Source organism: Pimephales promelas, chromosome 4 (genome assembly GCF_988280905.1).
Source record: "Pimephales promelas chromosome 4, fPimPro1.hap1.1, whole genome shotgun sequence".
Lineage (NCBI taxonomy): Eukaryota > Metazoa > Chordata > Actinopteri > Cypriniformes > Leuciscidae > Pimephales > Pimephales promelas.
This window is the reverse complement of record NC_142772.1, coordinates 1,233,388-1,258,101: the sequence shown is the minus strand read 5'-3', so window position 1 is coordinate 1,258,101 and position 24,714 is coordinate 1,233,388. Positions and strand designations below refer to the sequence as shown.

Genomic DNA, 24,714 nt, shown 5'->3' with positions numbered 1-24,714 from the left:
TAATGTTAACTCTGAGAAGATGTTATATTCATGCCAGGTCCATGAGTTTCCATGTTTCTCTGCTGTAGTGCAGTAAGATTGGGCTTAACATCTGACATGATGTAAAATAAATTACTTAGATGATCTAAGTAAAGCACATACTATAAATGACTAATGCAATTCAATATTATTGTTTTAGTGAAATGTAATGCAAAGGAAATTTCAATTAAATAAATATTAATCAACCTTTTATAAGTTAAAATGATTATTTTCTGTAAAGTTTACTTAATTTCATACTCCAAGTAAATTTAACTTAAAGATTTCTAATTAAAGCTACTGATCAGTATGTTTTGTTTTTTACTTGGCAAATCTTTGTAAATTTACTAGCATTTTCTGAGTGAAAAAAGTTGCCTAGCTTTTTTTTAAGTAAATCCTACTCCATGTTTTGTTCAGTGCATCTCATTGGGTTCTTCAGCAGTGTAAATGTGCATTGTGTTTGATTCCTGTTACTTTCAGCTGGGAATCTTGTGAAGCTGAATGCATCGGTCAACCGGTGTGTCCTTGAGCGAGACATTTAACCCACGTCCTTACCTGTCAGGCCTGAAAACAAGAAGCGTCTGCTCAGAAAACAGCCTGAGATTAGAAAATACAGCGACTGCATTTGCAAAGATCCCAGATAATAGCGAACGCTATCAGCACGTTTGGTTCTCGTTCTAGCAAATTTATGAACAAACCTTCTTCAAGTAGCATTATTAAAATGTTCCTTCAGTGTTATGTGGTCTTCTCAAAACATTATGTACAGTATACATCATTCATGGAATGTTTGTCGAACATAAAAAAAACAGAGAACATCCATAAAGTAACATTCCCATAATGTTTGAAAATTATAAAAATGTAATGTTCCCTTGAAGGAGTAGTTCACTTAAAAAAAAAAAAAACAAAAAAAAACGTTTGCTGATAATTTACTCACCACCGTGTCATCCAAGATGTCCATGACTTTCTTTCTTCAGTGGAAAAGAAATTAAGGTTTTTGATGAAAACATTCCAGGATTTTCTCCATATAAAGGACTTCAATGGGGTCCAAATGTTTCAACGTCCATATGAGAGTTTCAGTGCAGCTTCAAAGGGCTTTAAACGACACCAGACGATGAATAAGGGTCTTATCTAGGACCCTTCGAGTCATGACTTGAAAAAAAGATTTGTTCATTTTGTTCATTTTGATGAACGAGTTTGAACAGGAGAGTCACAAACACACATCACAGAACAGAGCAAGGCGAACATTTGAGCTTATAAAACTTAAACTTTTGTATTTATTTTTTTTAAGTGAACTACTCCTTTAACGCTCGTAGAACTGTGTTTAGAGAACATACAGAAATAACATTTTCATAACTTCATGGGAAAGTTTCCAATACGTTCTTAAAACACATTTTTGTGTAACCACCCTGGTGAAAAAAATATACACGAAAATGCATTTAAAATACATTTATGTCATACTAAGTATACTGCAAATCCATACTGACACATCGCATGAGACTTACTGATGTTAATATTATAATTAAACTTCTATATTGCACAATGCACATTTCTTAATATTAAGTCTAAAATGTGTTCAATATGATTTCTGTATAATATCAGTCATTTAATGCAATATATTTAAAGTGAACCTCTTGCAATTAATTCCACTTTAGCACAAGCAAAATTATGTTTAGTTGAACTTCAGCACTATTTCTGGATAATTAAGTACACTAAGTATACCAGTTTAGCATACCAATTGCAGAGTATTTACATTAAACACATAAATATACATGTATTTGTAGTATACTTAGGGTAAAATAAATACATTTTAGTATATATATTAGGGCTGTGAAATGATTAATCGCGATCAATCGCATCCAAAATAAAAAAAAATGTTTACATAATATATGTGTGTGTAGTGTGTATAACTATTTTGTATATATAAATACACACATAAGCATTTATACATTTAAGACAAATGTGTTATTAATATATAAAATATTTATATATATGCATAATATAAATTTTGTATAAATATATATAACTTATCTACATGCAGATATTTATATACACACCACACACACAATTGTTATGCAAACACAAAACTTTTATTTTGGATGCGATTAATCGCGATTAATCGTTTCACAGCCCTATTTTTTTTACCAGAAAAATGTCAAGCTTTTGTGTGGTACAAACAAGCATTGGCCTTCTTATTAAATATAGCATTTTAATGAGAAATAGATTATTATTTGAAACATTCATTTTGAAGAAAGCCGATATAGTTATTTAAACAGAACAGCAGAAATACATAAAGTACTTGAAAGCAGTTTCTCCACCACTGAGCGCTCTATGGGACGGTGTCGTACATGGTTTCTGGAACAGAAGTGTGTGTGCGTGTGTGTGTGTGTGTGTGTGTGTAGACCATTAACAGATTGAGCTCGGATCAGATTCATTTCAGCTGGTGATGATCTTGCGGGAGACCTGCGATATTTACAGAACTTGTGCTCGAGGGGTTCGTGTCGTGGCGTTTAATGGGCTGCGGTTAGTTTGCTAGAGCTTTTGTTTCCATGGCTATATCAAGACAAAATAGGTATTTACACTTATAATACACATTTAACTAACTCATTAACCAAGTTAAGTCTCCTCTCAAGAGGTTATTTTCAATCCATGCAGAGTACAGCAAGAAAGCTTTTGGCCCTGTTCCCAAGTGGCATGTGTTTAGATTTAGATTTAATTTTCTTCCTGTTTAAATAATAATAATAATAATAATAATAATAATAATAATAATAATAATAATAATAAATAAATAAAAAGTGAAGGAAAGCATTAAAGGGATAGCTAACAGGCACTTAATAAGATTGGATAATAATGCTAAAAATTATAATAATTAATAATGGCATGCTCCATATCCTAGAAAGGTTCAATAAAATAAATAAAATAAAAATCCCCCCCTCCCCCCGCTAAGATTTTAGAGATTAATCAATCGACATGTCAAAAAAGTTAAACCTGAATTGCATCAAGGAATATAAAACCCAAATGAAATATTACAAAAGTAAAGTGTACATTTGGTATACAAGCAGATTTTGAGATTAAAACCATATATATTTGAAGCTTTAATATACTGTTCTTGTGGATTCACTCTGTTAATGAAAATGCAATGGCTTTACAATGTCATGCCATAATCCCGCAGCACATATATATATATATATATATATATATCATTTTCTTATTTATTTATTTTATTTTTTTCAGACCACTGTGCTATATTTCATTAGAAAAGGACTGTAAAACAAAAATACAAAAGCAATTTATAGGACATTTCTCACAAAATGTGCCCAGCTTCTCTCTTGTTTTTTTTTTTTTTTTTTTTTTTCGTCCCTCTGAGAAATGTATGGCTTTATGCTGATCCTTAAAGAAAATCTTGTTCACGGTGCTGCAAAAAAGCTCGACACATCAGCAATCACAACGTGTACATTATGCGAAGCAGTACGAAATAGCATGAATCGATTATGTTCAACCGTAGATACTTGAATCTCGGATGTGAAAACACACGACAGGATTCAGTTCTCACGGTGAGAGACGATGAAACGATGGACGCCCGAACTGAACTCACTCTCTATGAAAGGACGAGACACGGTACAGCCGATGAATCCTTAGAAAACGTGGTGGCGTCTGAAATTAATTGCTGTGTTTTGGTTCTGCCCTTACGCTAATTCTCTAAAAAACGCGTTAAGAATGGCAGTTTAAGATGTACCTTTGTTCCCTCAAAGTAAAATCAAGGCCTCTGTGTCACTGGATGTTGAATTTAATAGTTTGTGATCTTTTCTCGTAAGTAGGAAAAAAATGACAGACATGCTTCGACAAATATGATACAGTCATTTTTGTTGTTGTTGTTGTTGTTGTCGTTTTCCTTTAGTAGTGAGCTAAAATGATTTCTCTGTATTTTTAGTTTTTCATGTAACAATTACACTTACAAAGTTGTTAATAATACATCAAAAAAAGAAAAGAAAAAGCAAAGCAAAAGATTCCAAATTCCGAACCGAGAAATACAACATTGTGTTCTTGTTCCTGTTGTTTTTGTTCCTCCCAGTTGTTGCGGTTCTTGTTTCTCAGCAAAGTTTGGTAGTCAGGTGGTCCGATTGTTTCAAGATTTCGGTGTTGTACATGTCCAAGGCGTGATTGACGCGAATCATCTCGCTGTTGTTGAGCTTGAGTCGATGTTTGAGCATACAGGAGAACAGGTCCAGTTGGGGTTTCCCAGGAGCCACCGGCGGGGCCAGCCGATTAATCCTCTCCCGGATGTCCAGTAGCAGGAGCATGATGGACGAGGACGAGTAGAACTGGGTTCCCTGCGTGTACGACTGGTTGACCTGTTGGACGGCGCTCCTCAACAGATCCGCGTTGAACCTCAAGCTGTATCCGAACACCTGTATGTCCGAGATCTTGATGTATATCTGGCGCTTGTTGGGGTCGGATAAGTCCACCGGGCCTTGACCGGTGTCGTTGCGCATGACCGTCGGCACCTTGGCTCGGCTTCGGAGATAGATGTGCACGGTCTCGAAGAACGTCTTCCACCGGTTGCCCAGCAGGAGGGTCCAGTTGAAGCACTGGGAGTTCTGGATCCGCATTTTCTCCCAGCGCGGGTATCCGTGCTCCCCGAACGGCATGCTCCATCCCTCCGAGTGGCTCCCGCTGAACGGGTTGACGTACACGAAGAACATGGGGTCCACGCTGCTGTTTCGCATCTGGCAGATCTTCATCGACAGGCCCACGATCATGTGCAGGTAGTCCATTCGGTTCTTGTTGCTCTTGAGCGTCAGCGACATTCTCTTGCGCCAGCGCGGGTCGAAGAAGGTCTCCAGGCGCACCTCGTTGCTGATGAACGTGGTGTGGATGTGGAGACGCGAGTCCATCTTCTGCAGCAGGTACTTGAGCTCCAGGTCCTGGAAGTCCAGGTCCGTTTCGAAGCTGATGAACTGCTCGCTCCGCTCCGAGTCCACGTTCTGCGGTTCGCAGCGGCCGCGGTAAAGCTTGTAGCCCTTGTTGCAGGATCCGCACTGGGAGATGTTGGCTAGGCTGCACATGGCGCAGCTGTTGTTCCCGCCGATCACGCAGGGAATGGGACGCTGGCACAGGGTGGCGCCCGTGTGGCACACACACATGCGCTGGCTCTCCAGGAACGCTCCCCAGAAGCCGTTCTCGTTGCAGTAGAGGAACGACTGCACACGGTTCAGCCACTGAAGCACTGACCTGAAAGCAGACAGAGAGCAATGCAGTCAGGACAGGTGTGTGTGTATGTTGGGGGGGGGGGTGCTCTTCACGTGGCGAATTTTCGCCGAAGTTTTTTATTTTATTTATTTATTTATTTATTTTTTTATATCAGTCACTGTTGCACCGATCTATGGAAGCTTGTTTCCGCCACTGAATAAAAAAAATAATAATAATAATTGCGACTTTTTATTTCACAATTGCGTGTTATAAAGTCAGAATTGCGAGATATAAAGTTGCAATTCTGAGAAAAAAAATGACAGAAGAGCGACTTTTAATCTCACTATTGCGAGATATGAAGTCAGAATTGTGAGAAATAAAGTCACAATGGCATGTTTTAAAGTCAGAATCGCAAGATATAAAGTCAGAATTGCGAGATATAATGTCAGAAAAGTCGCAATTTTGAGAAAAAATGACAAGTGCAATGTGAAAGCGACTTTTTTCTCACAATTGCGAGTTTACATCTGGCAATTCTGACTTTATATCTCGCAATTATGACTTTACTTTTCAAAATTCTGACTTTATATTTCAAAATTCTGACTTTATAACACACAATTCAGACTTTATGTCTCACAATTCTGACTTTATATATCGCAATTCTTACTTTATATCTCGCAATTCTGACTTTATATCTCACAATTCAGACTTTACATCTCACAATTCTTAGTTTATATCTCGCAATTCTTACTTTATATCTCACAATTCTGACTTTATATCTCACAATTCAGACTTTACATCTCACAATTCTTAGTTTATATCTCGCAATTCTTACTTTATATCTCGCAATTCTGACTTTATATCTCACAATTCTTACTTTATATCTCACAATTCTGACTTTATATCTTGCAATTGTGACTTTATATCAGGCAATTCTGACTTTATAACACGCAATTTTGACTTTATATCACGCAATTCTGACTTTACATCTCGGAATTCTGACTTTACATCCCGCAATTCTAAAGAATAAAGTCAGAATTCAGAGATGTAAACTCGCAATTGTGAGAAAAAAAAGTCAGAATTGTGAGATTAAAAAGTGGCAATTACCTTTTTTTATTTTTCATTCTGTGGCGGAAACAAGCTTCCATAGCGATCTGAAAGCAGACAGAGAGCAATACAGCCAGGGGATGTTTGAGAGTTTGTTTGGGCGGGAAGTTTTTTATTTCATTTATTTATTTTTATTTATGTTTTTTTTTATATTAGCCTACGTTTATGGTACTACGTTATATTTACGCAGTAGTTACAATCCATTTATTCCAAAGCTATATCAAGACTAATTCGTAAGAATTTGCACATCCTCACTCATACGAATTCGTACGATTTGTCTCAACCCCAGTGATGTGAAGGTTTAGGGGCGGGGTCAGGGGTGCATACAAAATGCAAACGAACTTGCCACCTCATAAAATTTGTAAGAATTGCCGAGAATTTGGGTTGTTAATTCACGTTTTAAGCATAGACCTGCAAATTAAATGTCCAACTTACACTGTAAATCTTGAATTTTACTCTTAAGAACTTAAGAACTTAAGTTTGATCTCTTTTTTAAAGACGACACTTGGAAAAATATTGCTGAAGTAAAACAAAAAAAGTTTAAAGTTCAACTTTACGAAAGTTACAGAATGAACGTTTCTTGTTTATTTTCAATTTGTATATGCAATCTGTATTTTCAAAAACACGTTTTACTCTAAAACTGCAAGAAAATGAAAGCCTTAAAGCTAAACAAATTGTACACCAAATTTGAGCTTGATATAAAAACAAATGATTGTGTTTGGCTATTTTACTAGATGAAATTCGTCTCCCATTAATTTCCAATGCAGTACAAGAGAGGATATTTTTATCCTAAGGCCACTAACCTTTTTTGAATAATGTCCATGACTTGTGTGTGTGTGTGTGTGTGTGTGTGAACATAGCAAGTGCCAAAACCTTTACCAAGTTTGGTACCATTCCAATGATGAAAAAACTTTTCAGTTAAATATGACCGAAGAGCACCAGAGGGTTAATAATGCAGGATCAAGTCCAAAAGCACAAAGCTCCCGCCTCAGCCCATTGACGTTTGTTACAGTCTAATCACTAAAATGGATAATGTATTCTGTCAAAATTCCCCAATGCACACCTCGTCTTTTCTCTCCCGCCGGCGCTTTGCCTTGTCATCCTAAAAGCCTTTGAGCTTCTCTGCTGCATGTGTGAAGAAACCCATGCCTGAATTTTGATTTCTGGGAGACAAAGTGCTAAAGCTTATGATGACATGTTAATAAACCCAGAGCCGGATAAAAGATATTCCTACTAGATATCCCTTGAAGATGGTGTGAGAGAGACACAAAGGCAATGCTGCACTAAGAACTCTCCTCTCAAGCAAATTGTGGAGGATAATGTTGTTTTATAATGGAAATGGAATGGAAATTGATTTATTTGAAACAGGGACAATGAACAAATAAACATTAAACAAGAAAATATGTCTTGGGCCAGGTTAAAGCAACACACTCTAAACAATGCTGGGTTGTTTTAACCCAAATTTGGATCAAATATGGACAAACCCAAATGTTGGGCTAAAAAATGTCATTTAAAATGTTAACCCAACTTCAACTTTCACTTTCAACTGTCATTTTTTTGTTATATATTTTTAACCCAACATTTGGGTTTGTCCATTTTTGACACAAATTTGGGTTCAAACAACCCAGCATTTTTTTAGAGTGTGATTAGGAAACGTTATTTAATGAATTATCTACTTAAAAAAAAACATCAAGATTTACATCACTATAAAAATATATTGTTGGTTTAACCACTCTAAAAATGCTGGGTTGTTTTAACCCAAATTTGGATCAAATATGGACAAACCCAAATGTTGGGTTAAAAATGTCATTTAAAATGTTAACCCAACTTCAACTTTCACTTTCAACTGTCATTTTTTTTGTTATATATTTTCAACCCAACATTTGTGTTTGTCCATTTTTGACACAAATTTGGGTTCAAACAACCCAGCATTTTTTTAGAGTGTGATTAGGAAACGTTATTTAATGAATTATCTACTTAAAAAAAACATCAAGATTTACATCACTATAAAAATATATTGTTGGTTTAACCACTCTAAAAATGCTGGGTTGTTTTAACCCAAATTTGGATCAAATATGGACAAACCCAAATGTTGGGTTAAAAATGTCATTTAAAATGTTAACCCAACTTCAACTTTCACTTTCAACTGTCATTTTTTTTTGTTATATATTTTCAACCCAACATTTGGGTTTGTCCATTTTTGACACAAATTTGGGTTCAAACAACCCAGCATTTTTTTAGAGTGTGATTAGGAAACGTTATTTAATGAATTATCTACTTAAAAAAAAACATCAAGATTTACATCACTATAAAAATATATTGTTGGTTTAACCACTCTAAAAATGCTGGGTTGTTTTAACCCAAATTTGGATCAAATATGGACAAACCCAAATGTTGGGTTAAAAATGTCATTTCAAATGTTAACCCAACTTCAACTTTCACTTTCAACTGTCATTTTTTTTGTTATATATTTTCAACCCAACATTTGTGTTTGTCCATTTTTGACACAAATTTGGGTTCAAACAACCCAGCATTTTTTTAGAGTGTGATTAGGAAACGTTATTTAATGAATTATCTACTTAAAAAAAAACATCAAGATTTACATCACTATAAAAATATATTGTTGGTTTAACCACTCTAAAAATGCTGGGTTGTTTTAACCCAAATTTGGATCAAATATGGACAAACCCAAATGTTGGGTTAAAAATGTCATTTAAAATGTTAACCCAACTTCAACTTTCACTTTCAACTGTCATTTTTTTGTTATATATTTTTAACCCAACATTTGGGTTTGTCCATTTTTGACACAAATTTGGGTTCAAACAACCCAGCATTTTTTAGAGTGTGATTAGGAAACGTTATTTAATGAATTATCTACTTAAAAAAAAAAAAAAACATCAAGATTTACATCACTATAAAAATATATTGTTGGTTTAACCACTCTAAAAATGCTGGGTTGTTTTAACCCAAATATGGATCAAATATGGACAAACCCAAATGTTGGGTTAAAAATGTCATTTAAAATTTTAACCCAACTTCAACTTTCAGTTTCAACTGTCATTTTTTAAAATATATTTTTAACCCAACATTTGGGTTAACCCAAGATTTACATCACTATAAAATATATTGTTGGTTTAACCACTCTAAAAATGCTGGGTTGTTTTAACCCAAATTTAGAAACAAATATGGACAAACCCAAATGTTGGGTTAAAAATGTCATTTAAAATGTTAACCTAACTTCAACTGTACATTTTTTAAATTACATTTTTAACCCAACATTTGTGTTTGTCCATTTTTGACACAAATTTGGGTTCAAACAACCCAGCATTTTTTTAGAGTGTGATTAGGAAACGTTATTTAATGAATTATCTACTTAAAAAAAAAACATCAAGATTTACATCACTATAAAAATATATTGTTGGTTTAACCACTCTAAAAATGCTGGGTTGTTTTAACCCAAATTTGGATCAAATATGGACAAACCCAAATGTTGGGTTAAAAATGTCATTTAAAATGTTAACCCAACTTCAACTTTCACTTTCAACTGTCATTTTTTTGTTATATATTTTTAACCCAACATTTGGGTTTGTCCATTTTTGACACAAATTTGGGTTCAAACAACCCAGCATTTTTTAGAGTGTGATTAGGAAACGTTATTTAATGAATTATCTACTTAAAAAAAAAAAAAAAACATCAAGATTTACATCACTATAAAAATATATTGTTGGTTTAACCACTCTAAAAATGCTGGGTTGTTTTAACCCAAATATGGATCAAATATGGACAAACCCAAATGTTGGGTTAAAAATGTCATTTAAAATTTTAACCCAACTTCAACTTTCAGTTTCAACTGTCATTTTTTAAAATATATTTTTAACCCAACATTTGGGTTAACCCAAGATTTACATCACTATAAAATATATTGTTGGTTTAACCACTCTAAAAATGCTGGGTTGTTTTAACCCAAATTTAGAAACAAATATGGACAAACCCAAATGTTGGGTTAAAAATGTCATTTAAAATGTTAACCTAACTTCAACTGTACATTTTTTAAATTACATTTTTAACCCAACATTTGTGTTTGTCCATTTTTGACACAAATTTGGGTTCAAACAACCCAGCATTTTTTTAGAGTGTGATTAGGAAACGTTATTTAATGAATTATCTACTTAAAAAAAAAACATCAAGATTTACATCACTATAAAAATATATTGTTGGTTTAACCACTCTAAAAATGCTGGGTTGTTTTAACCCAAATTTGGATCAAATATGGACAAACCCAAATGTTGGGTTAAAAATGTCATTTAAAATTTTAACCCAACTTCAACTTTCAGTTTCAACTGTCATTTTTTAAAATATATTTTTAACCCAACATTTGGGTTAACCCAAGATTTACATCACTATAAAATATATTGTTGGTTTAACCACTCTAAAAATGCTGGGTTGTTTTAACCCAAATTTAGAAACAAATATGGACAAACCCAAATGTTGGGTTAAAAATGTCATTTAAAATGTTAACCTAACTTCAACTGTACATTTTTTAAATTACATTTTTAACCCAACATTTGTGTTTGTCCATATTTGACCCAAAAGTTGGGTTAAAGCTACCCAGAGTGCAGGGAAATCAAATGGTAAACCTGTAAAATGAGCATCTTGTGGCATTCAATCTATATAAATAAAGATAAATTCCAAACCAGACTTTATTTGATTTCCAGATTACTTGACCAATAAAAAGCTTAAGATTAGTCCCATTCGATTTTGAGTCATCTCACTTGTGGCATTTATTGTATTTTTTCATCTTTATTTGCAATAAGCCAGCTTTATGCATTCAGACTCCCACATGTAATATTCTCTAAATGCTTTTCCCAATAGTGGCTTGCTGGTTTTATTTTGCACTGTTATTTGTTTAGCTGAAACAAGTGGCTGACTTGAGTTCGCCGTGGGGGATGAAATGGAGACGACGGAAACGAATGCTGTTTGTTTTCACATCCTCATGTTTGTAATGGAGCATCAGAGCGCTCTGCTGCACAAACCGTGTGACGTACATCATTGAGATTTCTGTTGTAATGGATGATGGATGAGTAGAGAGTGAAGTAATACAGCCGTACAGAGTGAGGGGGAGGCCTGTATATCTGCTTCATTTCTTTTATTCAATTAAAGATGCTGCAAGCGATACTGCAAACTGTCAGATATCTCTGTGTTGGCTCAACCAACAAACCTTAGACATGAACCAAAACAAGGTCCCCCAGTAGTCACTCATTTTATCCCTTTAAACTCATCTTTGATCACCAAAATGACATATTTAAAGCAACACCAAGTAACTTTTCCTCTGCGGTCGCCCTACTGGTTGGAAGTGGAATTGTCCATTAGCGCTGTCGTAAATAATTTAGCCTAGCGCATCCTTCTGTCGCATGCACGCTCGCTGTTTATCCGGCACTGGCTTTGGACTGAACGATGTCCACAGACAAGGCATTTCAGTGCAGCTTCAAAGGGCTTTAAACGACACCAGACGATGAATAAGGGTCTTATCAAGCGAAACGATCGCTCATTAAATATTTTAATTAAAAAGTTTAAGTTTTATAAGCACAAATGCACGTCTTGCTCTGTTCGGTGATGAGCGTTCGTGACTTTCCTGTTCGAACCCGTTCATCAAAATGAACAAATCTTTTTTCGAGTCATGACTCGAAGGGTCCTAGATAAGACCCTTATTCATCGTCTGGTGTCGTTTAAAGTCCTTTGAAGCTGCACTGAAACTCTCTTTTGGACCTTGAACCGTTTGGACCCCATTGAAGTCCATTATTTGGAGAAAATCCTGGAATGTTTTCATCAAAAACCTTTTTTTTTTTTTTTTTTAAAGTGAACTACTTCTTTAATAAACAGCATTAAAAGCTGGATTTTCACCACAGGAGGCCTTCAATGTATAGTGCTGTTTAACAGCATACTGTTCAAACATCGTTCCAGAAGAAGAAAAATCAGTAGACAAAAAAGGCATTAAAGACTCTGTGAGCCTAGTTTTCATCCATGCTAAATTCAATATCGCGTCGTCTACCCTGACTAAGGTCAGTGGCGTGGGTTAACTCGTCTCACAAAACTATCGACAAATCAACATCTTGGCAACCCTCCACAACACCCGAGCATTGTAGAAACAGCTTCAGAAAACGCAAAGCTCAGTTACTGGAGAAAATGCTTTAAAATACCAAAAATATGCATTATGCTCATTACCTATGGTAATGGTATATATTTAGATGTGAAAGCCCTCCTTAACAGACTGACACTATATTTCACTTCACACAAAGCATGAACATAAAACCGCATTACATAACGGCTCTGTCTGTGCTCTGTGTGGGTGAAGATCATGCATTTCTCTTCCCTCAAAATGTGCATCATCTCACAGTCGTGGTTTATCAGGTAGAGCTTAACAACAAACATATATTAATTACAACGAGCCAGGAAGCGTAATTTTGTGGCTTGGCATAAACTGAAATGGGCAGCATGGTTTGGTTCCTCGTTTAATTGCATCGTTTGATTTGATTAAATATCACAGTGGCGTTTGCGATGCGCTCTGTCGTCAAATGGCACAGAAGTCCCCGAGGCGTGAATCTATCTGTCACTTCAGCGCCGGCTGGGGTTCTGCTCGGGCCAGAGCGATTTATCAGGCCAAGCGTCAGAAGGTGTTTATATCTGCATATATGTGGGATTCACACAAGAGCCGCTGGTGCCTTTGGACACAGATCGCCATACACGCTCAGAAAAAAAAGGTACAAAAGCTGTCACTGGGGCTGTACCTTTTCAAAAGGTAAACTTATGTCCATTTCAAGAGCTAATATGTACATTTTAGGTGTTAATATGTACATTTCAGGTGCTAATATGTCCATTTCATGAGCTAATGTCAATTTTAGGTGGTAATATGTACATTTTAGGAGCTAATATGTACATTTTTGGTGCTAATATGTCCATTTCATGAGCTAATATGTCCATTTTAGGAGGTAATACGTACATTTTATGTGGTAATATGTACATTTCAGGAGCTAATATGTACATTTTAGGTGCTAATATGTACATTTTAGGTACTAATATGTACATTTTAGGTGCAAATATGTCCATTTCATGAGCTCATATGTCCATTTTAGGAGGTAGCTAATATGTACATTTTAGGTGGTAATACGTACATTTTATGTGGTAATATGTACATTTCATGAGCTAATATGTACATTTTAGGTGCTAATATGTACATTTCATGAGCTAATATGTCAATTTTAGGTGGTAATATGTACATTTTAGGTGGTAATATATACATTTTAGGTACTAATATGTACATTTTAGGTGCTAATATGTACATTTTAGGTGTTAATATGTCCATTTCATGAGCTAATATGTCCATTTTAGGAGGTAATACGTACATTTTATGTGGTAATATGTACATTTCAGGACCTAATATGTACAATTTTAGGTGCTAATATGTACATTTTAGGTGGTAATACGTGCATTTTATGTGGTAAGACATACATTTTAGGTACTAATATTGACATTTTAGGTGCTAATATGTCCATTTCATGAGCTCATATGTCCATTTTAGGAGGTAATATGTACATTTTAGGTGGTAATACGTACATTTTATGTGGTAATATGTACATTTCAGGTGGTAATATGTACATTTCAGGTGGTAATATGTACATTTTAGGTGCTAATATGTACCACTAAGGTACCAATATGCAGCCTTTGGGTACAAAAGTGTACCTTTTGAAAAGGTACAGCCCCAGTGACAGCTTTTGTACCTTTTTTTCTGAGAGTGTAACTCGTGCTTCACTACCATTGTACGATGCATCGTTGATGAAATCATCTCGCTCGTCACGACTGTTCCCGAACCGTACTGCGTAAATTGGTCATTCAACGTCATGAAGAAAGTGGAGTAATAACTACTAATGAAACTGTTTGAGATCTAGATGTTTCGCTATAATGTTCGTTATAACGATGGTTTCGGGAAACACCGCCTCGTTGAACTGATGATAACGACGGAACTTGCGAACATAGTTGGCTAACGATGCTTTTGGGAAATACTCCCCAGATCGGTTCATCTATTTTATCTTCTCTATTTGTAAGTTTATTTACATTTAAGGTCATAAGGTCTTAATCATCACTCACTAAATTTGGAGCTGGAAAACAGGAATCGCCATTCAGCCTAATGTGATTATTGAACTTAAAAGGTTGTGGTTTAATGAAATAAATGTAAATAAATTCAAAGTAAAAACACTGATCGTGGAATCAATGAATGCATGCATGTCAATAGTTGCTTATGATCTACTCTTGATGAACTGTAACAGTGTTGTAATGTTGTAGATGTTTATAAGAGAGCGTGTTGTATCTTCCTCATCTGTATAAATGAGGAACCGGATGTAGTATTGACACTTCAAAATAAAAGTCCCAGTGTATTGTTTTTTTTTTTTTATAATAATAATAATACATTTTATTTGTAATGCACTTTACATTTCAAAGAAATCTCAAAGTGCTTCTTCTTCTTCTGGTCGTTATTGGTATTTTGACCACATAATAAACTGTACTTGACTTTTATTTAACTTGTTTTGCACACTCTAAAGAATGCTGGGTTGTTTTAACCCAATTTTGGGTCAAATATGGACAAACCCAGCCATTGGGTTAAAAATGTAATCTAAAAAATGTAACCCAATGGCTGGGTTTGTCCATATTTTACCCAACATTGGCTTAAAACAACCCAGTGTATTTAAAACAAAAGCAAATCATATTAATTCTGCCCTACAAAGCCAAAAGGCAGTAACTGCATTTTTGGTCAAAAATGAGTTAATGTCATTTTTGGGATATTAAAGACCTCCTTTATCATGTGGATAAATATCTATACTCAATTTGACTGTTTTTTCGAAAAAAATAGAGGGTTGTGTTCACAGTAACTCCCAAAACCATACAAGCAACCATGGCAGAAAGCAGTAACTGCAGTTACCCTTCTTTGGCTTTGATCTTCGACGCAAAAGTCCAGTTCCGCCTTTGTTATGCCATTCATAAAAGAGATGTTACGGTGCCACCTTGCAGTTACGATGATCTGCCTTTGTTTTACTGTCCATAAAAATTTGCCGCGCTTCAGTTACTGTCCATGTATTGTCACTAAATCACTTACTTCTATAACACACAAATATCCAAATAAAAAACGAGCTGTCAAATGCGCTAAGTGGTCGTTTTATCAAGTGTTGAACTACTGTAAGAATGGCAAATTGCTCTCGAGGGAGAATGATGGTGGAGTTGGCGTTGAAAAGAAGACATGAAGACCAAGGTAATAAATTATCTTATAAAATAATGCATTAGATGAAGTATGAAAGTGCCATATACTTAACGTTAATTTTGAATTGCTAGGACAAGCAACTGACGAAGAAGCTAACTAGTCTACTTATTAGCCAGCACACCAACACCAACCAAAACATCAATAGATACCTAGACAGCATGACATCTAATACTTAAATAATTAAAAATCACTCAGCAATCCATTCTGTGCCGACAATCCAGAGATGTAGACATTGCAGGAATGTAGCCTATTCAATGTTGACATTAGCCCCAGCCTAGCTATCATGCTACACATTACTTCACAGCGGCAGTAGCCTGCTAACACATACTGCACGGTGGCAATAAACAATCATTTCCTACCTTTTCTTGTAACTCCATAAAATCCATTGCAATACACGTAATCTACGATGTTTCCACAATCCTCAAAGGTTTTGAACATATAGTCCGTGTCCCTTGCTGGTATTCAGACCAAGCTATCCACAAGTTATCTAGGCTAGTTTCAAAGCGTCTTCTGTAATTAAGCGTCATTTAGCGTTAGTGAAACAGCATAAAGTGTATTTGTTGCAAAATATTATCCACGTACACATAAAACTTTTTGTTTGGTCGATTCTCTTCCCATTAGACTTTAATGAAGGTGATCAGTTAATTATCTTCTAAATGGTGGTAAGCAAATTGATTATATGTCAGTTACTGCCTTTTGCCTTTGCACGACTCCTTATTTTTTAGTAAATAATACAAAGGCAGAGTACAGTATCTGACAAATAAGGGTCAAAAGTCAACTTTGAGCACAAGATTTTTTATATACACACATTTCTTGATCTGGGCAACAAGTCACCAGATTTTCATTGCTCTACCTATAATACATTTGTGTGGACAAAACAAAAAACTTTAAAGTCATTTTTCTCAGTTTGACACTCTGGTCAGTTACTGCCTTTTGCCTTTGTAGGGCAGTATTGTACAGTAAATATCTAATTTTATCCTTCCATTATGAAAAAAAAATGTCTTTGCACCCACAAAGTTATTCTTGTGCTCTTAAATTCGTCTGGTTTCTCCAGTTGGTATGAAAGCAATCCACCATGATTAACGGTGTATATTTGCACATTTCCACGCTCTCTATGACACTTTTTATAGAATATTGCTCATAGCTGCTTGTCTCCAAATAAACTGCTTTCGAAGCACCACGGCTCGCATTATTTCTGCCTCGTGACGCATGTAAACCTGTGCTGTGAGTCTAAAGCTTTGCTGGTAAATCCAACTGGACAAATAGTTCAATAACGGACTGAAAAGGCCATCGTCCACTTCAAAGTTGTTACCTGCAGTAGTGTGGTTTGACAGACTGATTTTTTCCAACACAAATGTATGATTTATGAGTGAAATATAAGTTGGATTTGGACTTATCAATCGAATCACGAGTGGAAATGGCCTTAAAAGATCTCTTATTGGCAATTTTAGCCAACGCTTCATTTTTAAGGTTACCTGATCTTGAACTCGAGCAACAATAAAGCCAAAATATTCATGTAAAACTTGCATCAGCTTTTCGTCCTGCCAGGAATAAACAGCAGCTGACTTTGAGACGCTTCCCTAAAAGTAGAAACTGCAGGATTCGCAAAAGGTCAATAATTGAGAAAGACGAGGTTAAAGCGCAGACAGACCTTGTGCGTCGGCACTATTGCATCAAGAACGGGCGAGAGGGAATATCTCACGACTCTGTCACGGTTTAATACGGAAGATCTGCCCTTAAAATAAAACCAGCAGTGCAATCTACTTATCAAACATATTCTGCTCTCAAACCATACGAGGTGAGCACACAAGAACTTCATCACCAAAGGGTAAATAGAGCATTTGATTTGAGCTACTGGCTTTTTATATTTTGTCAATGCAATGCAATGTGTTCAGTTATTTCATTTGTGTGTGTGTATTGCAGGAAAAAATCCACATTCCACATCATTCTTTGTGACAACATGAATATCAATCATCATATCAATTAAGATATTCTTCGAAGTCTTTAGGTAGGAGTAATTTACCTTTGAATGTATGATCTTTGCTTTATGTTTAAACGTTTTTATGATGAGTGGCGTTATGTGCTTGCATCAAAAAATGAGTACAATGATATCGAGGTGTGATTCGGGTAAGGTTAGGGACCGGTGTGTGTGGGTCGGTTAAAGGGCGCACTCTAATGTTTCAAGCCAAATTTGGGTCAAATATGGACAAACCCAAATGGTGGGTTAAAAATGTAATAAAAAAAAATGTACAGTTGAAAGTTGGGTAAAAAATGTTAATTGCATTTTTAACCCAACATTTGGGTTTGTCCATATTTGACCCAAATTTGGGTTAAAACAACCCAGCATTGTTTAGAGTGTGGGTTAAGGTGTAAGGGAAGGGTCAACAGTGTAATTACATAAATTAATTACAGCTGTAATGGCATGCAGGTATTTTCAAAATATAAGTACAATGTAAAAAACATAAGTCCATTGTATCAAATTATTAATTTCAATGTTAGTACATAGTAGTTAAAGCTACTTTATATAAAGTGGGACTATTTTTTTAATCCTGAGAACATTAAAAAATAACGTTTTTATAGCCTAACTTAATATCAAGCATTTAGCCTTACCAAAAGTCACTAAAAAGCCCATTAAAGCCCAAAAGTGACTTAGCATTGTAGCATTACGGTTCCCTCGCTGTAAAGCCTATGGGATTTTTGAATGTTTTTTTGCTAAATCGGCTGAAATGAGGTCTGTGGTGAACAAAGCCTCTAAATATTTTCACGTTTTGATCTATGACATAGAACACACAGTTATAACCTGCTTGTGTTTTTAAACTTTATTGTGTCTGATTGTGTTTTTTAAAATCTTTATATAGGCTTCAAAATGTATAAATTTTGGATTAACTTGTAAAGATTATCTTGCTAGACAAAACCTTTGTTAAACACAGATCTTATTTTTTGCGATTTTCCAAAAGTCTATGGGGAAAATGCATAGCTTTCCGACCGAGGGAACCCATGCGACGCTAGCTTCTGAGTCGTCCTACAAAGTGACATCATCACTTCGGCACTCTATAATGACTTCAGAACTTGTAAGTAGGAACTTCCTTGGAAAACTTGGCATTAATCACAAATAACCAAAGTTTGGAGCCAAATGAAGTTTTCTTCCTCTAAGATAATTGGTGTGCCATCAAACTGGAGGAGTGTGAGTTAGTTAACGTCTGTCTCTGGAGTCTATGGGGCGGATGGAGGCAGTTCTGCTAATAATGAGCAGCGGGAAACTCTTCCTCAAGCGAGCAGCCATCTTTCTTCATCAGGGCCTTCAGGCCAAAGAGCAGGTCAGCGGAGACCCGATCGACACGCTGAGTGACAGCACAGCATCGTCACGGGAATATATGCCATTATACGGCTGATCTGAGCTCAGACGCGTAGAATGAGTTTAATATCAACAGATTTCAATGAACGCTGTATTAATGAATTCTACATCAATACACATACAATGCACAGTTGCTAATGAAGTATATCCTTGGTGGAAGAATTGTATATTATGATAGGTTAAACTCAAAAATCATGCAAAAGTTCATTTATTTCAGTAATTCAACTTAAAAGGTGGAAATAATATATTATATAGACTCATTACATGCAAAGTGAGATATTTCAAGCCTATATTTGTTGTAATTTTAATGACTATGATAAACATTTTCACAATATTCAAATTTTGAATTTGGGGTTTTCATAAGCAATCAAAATTATAACAAATAAAGGCTTGAAATATCTCACTTTGCATGTAATGAGTCTAGTTTTGCATTTAATGAATTAACTTTTGCATGATATTCTAATTTTTGAGTTTTGCATTGAAGCGCTCTAACGCTTGAAATCCGTGTGCATCAGTTTGTCTGTGTTCAGTCATAGGTTTCACTTTTCGAATGCTTATGTTTCTTGGGTTGTCATACGGGATGTAATGGCGTGTCTTTCCCGAACCCAACGGATGGCAGCAATAACAGTAACAACCGTCTCAACAAGTTTTCAGCGGCAAACTTTTCAAATTGTTGCATTTTGAAAGATTGTGATGATCTGAACAGAATGAAACATGGTTCAGAAAAACCCTTCATTAATGAGAGACACTAGATTGTCACCGGAGAAATGAGTGGCAGGACTTATAATAAACACAAATGGTCCTGTCGAGTTTATGATTTCTATTCAAAAAGGTTCATTGTCAGCATTACTTGGGGAGCTATAAGTATAAATAACATGAAATATGATATTTTTTGTCAATTTCTTAGTGTGATTGGGTAGGCTTGATAAACTAGGTCATTTAGAAGCAAACGTATTAAAATCTATTTAATTAATTATAAATTCGCCTGACACTATACACTGAAAAAAATAATATGCTTTATCTAATCAATACAATTGTGGCAACATATTACAAGCAATGTTATTAATTAAATTGTACAAATTAGAATTAATTAGAATGTTAATTTGATTAACTATTACTCAATTCTAATTTGTTCAATTTAATAAATAATATTGCTTGTAATCTGTTGCCACAATTTTATTGATTTGATAAAGCATATTCATTTTTACAGTGTATGATAAAACTGACCCTCATCATCGGTTCATGTCATCAATCAATCAAAATTCACAACCAATCAGAAGAAAGTGTGGACAGAGTCTGTCTGCAAATACAATAATAAATAATCCTGTAAAAAAAAACGGTAAACTACTGGTTGCCAGCATCATACTGTAAAAATACGGTGTGTTACTGTTTTTGAACTTTACAGCTACCGTATTGTCAGCTAGAGTATAAAATTTTAATTTAACAGCTCTAACACAAAAACAGTAACACACCGTATTTTTACGGTAACCACAGCTGCCAGTAGTTTACCGTTTTTTTTTTTTTTAACAGGATTATAAATTTAAAAAAATAAACATAAAGACACTATTTTAACAGTTTTACAAATGCATACACACTGACAGAAACAATCTTTGTCATGGTATAGTTTGAACGTTTTTGTGTCCTGAGGTGAATTATCCATTGCCGTTTTCAGCTATTAGTGATATTCAAACTCAATTTGAATTATGTGAACATTAAATAAAGCACATAATCAGTAGCTGATATTATCATGTTCATACTTAGCCTATATGTTGAAACACATAAATAGAAACCTTTTTTTCTATATAATCCACTGCCAGTTGTTGTGGATTAACATTGAAAAGATACGCGATGTACGTAAATGGCGTTTTAATGGTCTGCTTTAATGGACCAGACATTTTTAAGGATATTTGAGTACTAAGATTTGTTAATTGCATACATTAAGCATGTTCAACAGATGAGTAAAGTACGTTTCTGTCTTCAAGACGAGGTGTATAAGCATGCAAACTCTATGCGTTCCCCCAGAGATTGTTTACCGAGACGAATCGTTACCCTGCTGCTCAGTTTATTCAAATAGGATGCTAATGTGGTGCGCTGTTATCAGTTAGCTAAACTAGCTGCTCTGGCTTTGAACTATGAATATAGTCTTGCACATAAACAGAAACAGACTCTCTCACTTCCAGGAGAACAACACTCTACTTTGAAGTCCAGTGTTTAACGAATTAGCCCCGGAAATCACAGGGAATTTTGTCTGGCACACTACGCTGAACCGATAACAACTTACCTGGAATTAAAATAGTCAAATTCATTCTGTATCCCTCCCTATCTGTCGTTCTCTCCCTCACACACACATACTCTGTGCTCTTGCCATCAAACGTGCTTGATGTGAGCCCTACAGAGCTCAGACTATGCTCTGCTCGGCTTTGATAACGCTTCGGCACAGACCTTGTCAAAGCCGCCGTTGGAGCGTGGGCGAGCCACTTCCACATTAGTGACAGCTGATGCCCTCGGACTGCTTAACTCTAGAAACATTCATTTTAGAGTTGTGTGTTTTATATGCATTTCCTGAGTGTGCATATATAACAAGTCCAGATGACTTTATTTGTCTGCAGTATTTTTGACACTGCACTCTTTAAAGCTCTTTAAATTAACATCAACCGTACCACAGCTAACAGGGAACATTCTGGCAAAAAAAAAAATTAAAAAATTAAAATTAAAAAAAATCAAAGTAATGTTCATAAAGCGTCTGATCACAGAGATGTGAATGTTTGTGCTGGGATAATGTCGATAGATGAGGTCATTAAAGGGTTAGTTCACCCAAAAATGAAAATTCTGTCAGTATTTACTCACCCTCATGTTGTTCCAACCCCGTAAGACCTTCGTTCATCTTCGAAACCCAAATTAAGATATTTAAGATATTAAGATCGCTCCTGTATACTAGTCCATAGTCTTCTTGAGGGAATGACTCTTGCTGGCATCGAAAAGTCATTAAAGACATCGTTAAAATAGTCTAAAATGGCTCAATTTTAACTTCATCAAACGACAAGAATACTTTTTGTGCGCAAAAACAAACAAAAATAACGACTTTATTTCAATTTCAATTCGCCATGGGCCTGTAGTCAGTTAACGTAGTGTGATTGCGTAAAGCTACGTCACACGTAGGCTCACTATTGGCCGACGCTGGTCATGTGTGTGATGCGTGTGACGTACAATAACAGAAGCTTACGCTATTAAACTAGTAACCTGACTCGCGCAGAGGGAGAAATAAACAAATAGTTGAAATAAAGTCGTTATTTTTGTTGTTTTTGCGAACAAAAATGTTCTTGTTGTTTGATAAACTTAAGATTGAGCCACTGTAGTCACTTTTAAGGACTATTTTAACGATGCCTTTACTGACTTTTCGAGGACAGCAAGTCATTCCCTCAAGAAGACTATGGACTAGTATGCAGGAGCGATCTTAATATCTTAAATATCTTAATTTGTGTTGCGAAGATGAACGAAGGTCTTACGGGGTTGGAACAACACGAGGGTGAGTAAATACTGACCGAATTTTAATTTTTGGGTGAACTAACCCTTTAAAATGACACTATAATAGTTTGATTAAAGTGTAGGCTATATTAAGTGTATATTTGATGCTATAGACAATAGAACTGACTCTGTAAAACTATAATTTGAATCAATCCCTTTTCTTTGCATAACACATTACAGAATCACTCTTTCTGCATTATCCTGAATATTTTATAAGCATTAATTTCATGTGTCACGTGTCGACTCTCTAACCGTTAGTCCCGGCTGGGATCCTTCATTAGGGGAGCGGAAAGAAAAACTTTAAGTACATGTGTTGTGCCGTTGTTCTTTTTTGTTTTAGCAAATACTTTTTATCTAGGAATAAACTCCTGTAATTTTGTGATTGGGAGCTGGTTCGTTTAGTTCATTAATCTGCTAAAATCCCTGTGGAGAAAGCGACTGAGGAGCTGCTTGCTGACGGCTGCTGTTGAGCATCGATGCTGCTTCATATTACGGCATTGTTTTGTCTGTTATGATAAACACTGTCAGATTCGCCATTTAGACTCCTTAAATCTTGTCAAGTCGTGGGCAAGAAACATGTCAGACAACACGTTGCTTCCCGACCAGTCATTGTGTGCCTTCTCACACGCACTCACTCACTCACTCACTCACTCTCTCATTCACTCACTAACTCACTCACTAACTAACTAACTCATTCACTTACTCAATCAATCAATCACGCACTCACTCACTCAATCACTCACTGACTCAATCACTCACTGACTCAATCACTCACTCACTCAATCACTCACTGACTCAATCACTCACTGACTCAATCATTCACTCACTCACTCAATCAATTACTCACTCACTCAATCACTCACTCACTCACTCACTCACTGACTCAATCACTCACTGACTCACTCAATCAATCACTCACTCACTCACTCAATCACTCACTCACTCACTCACTCACTCACTCAATCACTCACTCACTCATTCACTCACTCACTCACTCACTCAAACACTCACTAACTGATTCAATCACTCACTCATTCACTCACTCACTCCCTCCCTCACTCTCTCACTCACTCACTCACTCAATCACTCACTCACTCACTCACTCAATCACTCTCTCATTCACTCACTCACTCAAACACTCACTAACTGATTCAATCACTCACTCATTCACTCACTCACTCAATCACTCACTCATTCACTCACTCACTCCCTCACTCTCTCACTCACTCACTTACTCAATCACTCACTCGATCACTCACTCAATCACTCACTCATTCTCGCTTGCTCACTCACTCATTCATTCACTCACTCATTCACTCACTCAAACACAAACACACACACACACTCACTCTTGACAGAACCCGTCGTGGAGGACAGAAACAGGGTGAGGGTCGGTTGTCGTCCACTATGACACACTATACGAGATGAAACGATCGGATCTTCCGTCCCGACGCCCGTAGTCGTTTCCGAATCTCCACGTCACCCTTCGTCAAACGGGTGGTGCCGAAATGCTGTAATGTGACCTGATGTGAGCGGTGGCGGGACTGTGTTCTCCAGCTCTCTCACCTCTCTCTGGGCATCTGGTGGTTGGGGTTGTGGTGGCAGCGGATGCTCAGACCGAAGAGTTTACGGGCCGTGCGCTGGATCTTCACTCTCTGGGCCTCGAGAGAGCTCTGCAGGAGCCGGTAGCGGTTCTGGAGGTCCCAGTCACTGCCCCACAGCAGGTGCACACTGCTCACCGGCAGAAAATGGGTCGCCGGCAACCGCTTCAGAAAAGACTTGAACTCATCTAGGAGAGAAGGACAGAGAAAGAGAGAGAGAGAGATGCTCATATAATGGAGGGCAAAAGCATATCCACATAAACCACATATTGATACTCTGTGGGTGGAACCTGTCCAGAGTGATGGAGACAAATATTGACTTTTACAGACAACGATTGATTTTAACCACAAACACTGTCGATGCTCTTACGTGAGAGAGCCTTCAGAATTCCCCAATGATTTCCATGTGCTGTTTTCCAAATCTTTCAGTGTCTTTTAAAGTCACCACGCAAAGCCATTCGGCATGCACTTTACTTGCAAAATAAGTGAAATAGGATATTCAATGAGGCTGCCTTACCTACAGGTGAATCTCCACAAATTAGAATATCGTGCAAAAGTTCATTTCAGTAATTCAACTCAAAAGGTGAAACTGATGTATTATGTAGAATCATTACATGCAA

The 24,714-nt window shown here is 36.2% G+C and overlaps 1 protein-coding gene across 1 annotated transcript in view; it reads right to left on the bottom strand.

Moving 5' to 3' along the window:
* Window positions 1-3,341: 3,341 nt before the first annotated feature.
* brinp1 (BMP/retinoic acid inducible neural specific 1) overlaps window positions 3,342-24,714 on the bottom strand; it is a 172,338-nt gene continuing 150,965 nt past the window's right edge. The window contains exons 7-8 of the mRNA XM_039662013.2: window positions 24,060-24,282; window positions 3,342-5,244 (exon numbers count right to left, since the gene is read on the bottom strand). Of these exons, the coding sequence (XP_039517947.2) occupies window positions 4,104-5,244; window positions 24,060-24,282 (1,364 nt within the window). The 3' untranslated portion in view covers window positions 3,342-4,103. The remainder of the gene's footprint in view (window positions 5,245-24,059; window positions 24,283-24,714) is intronic.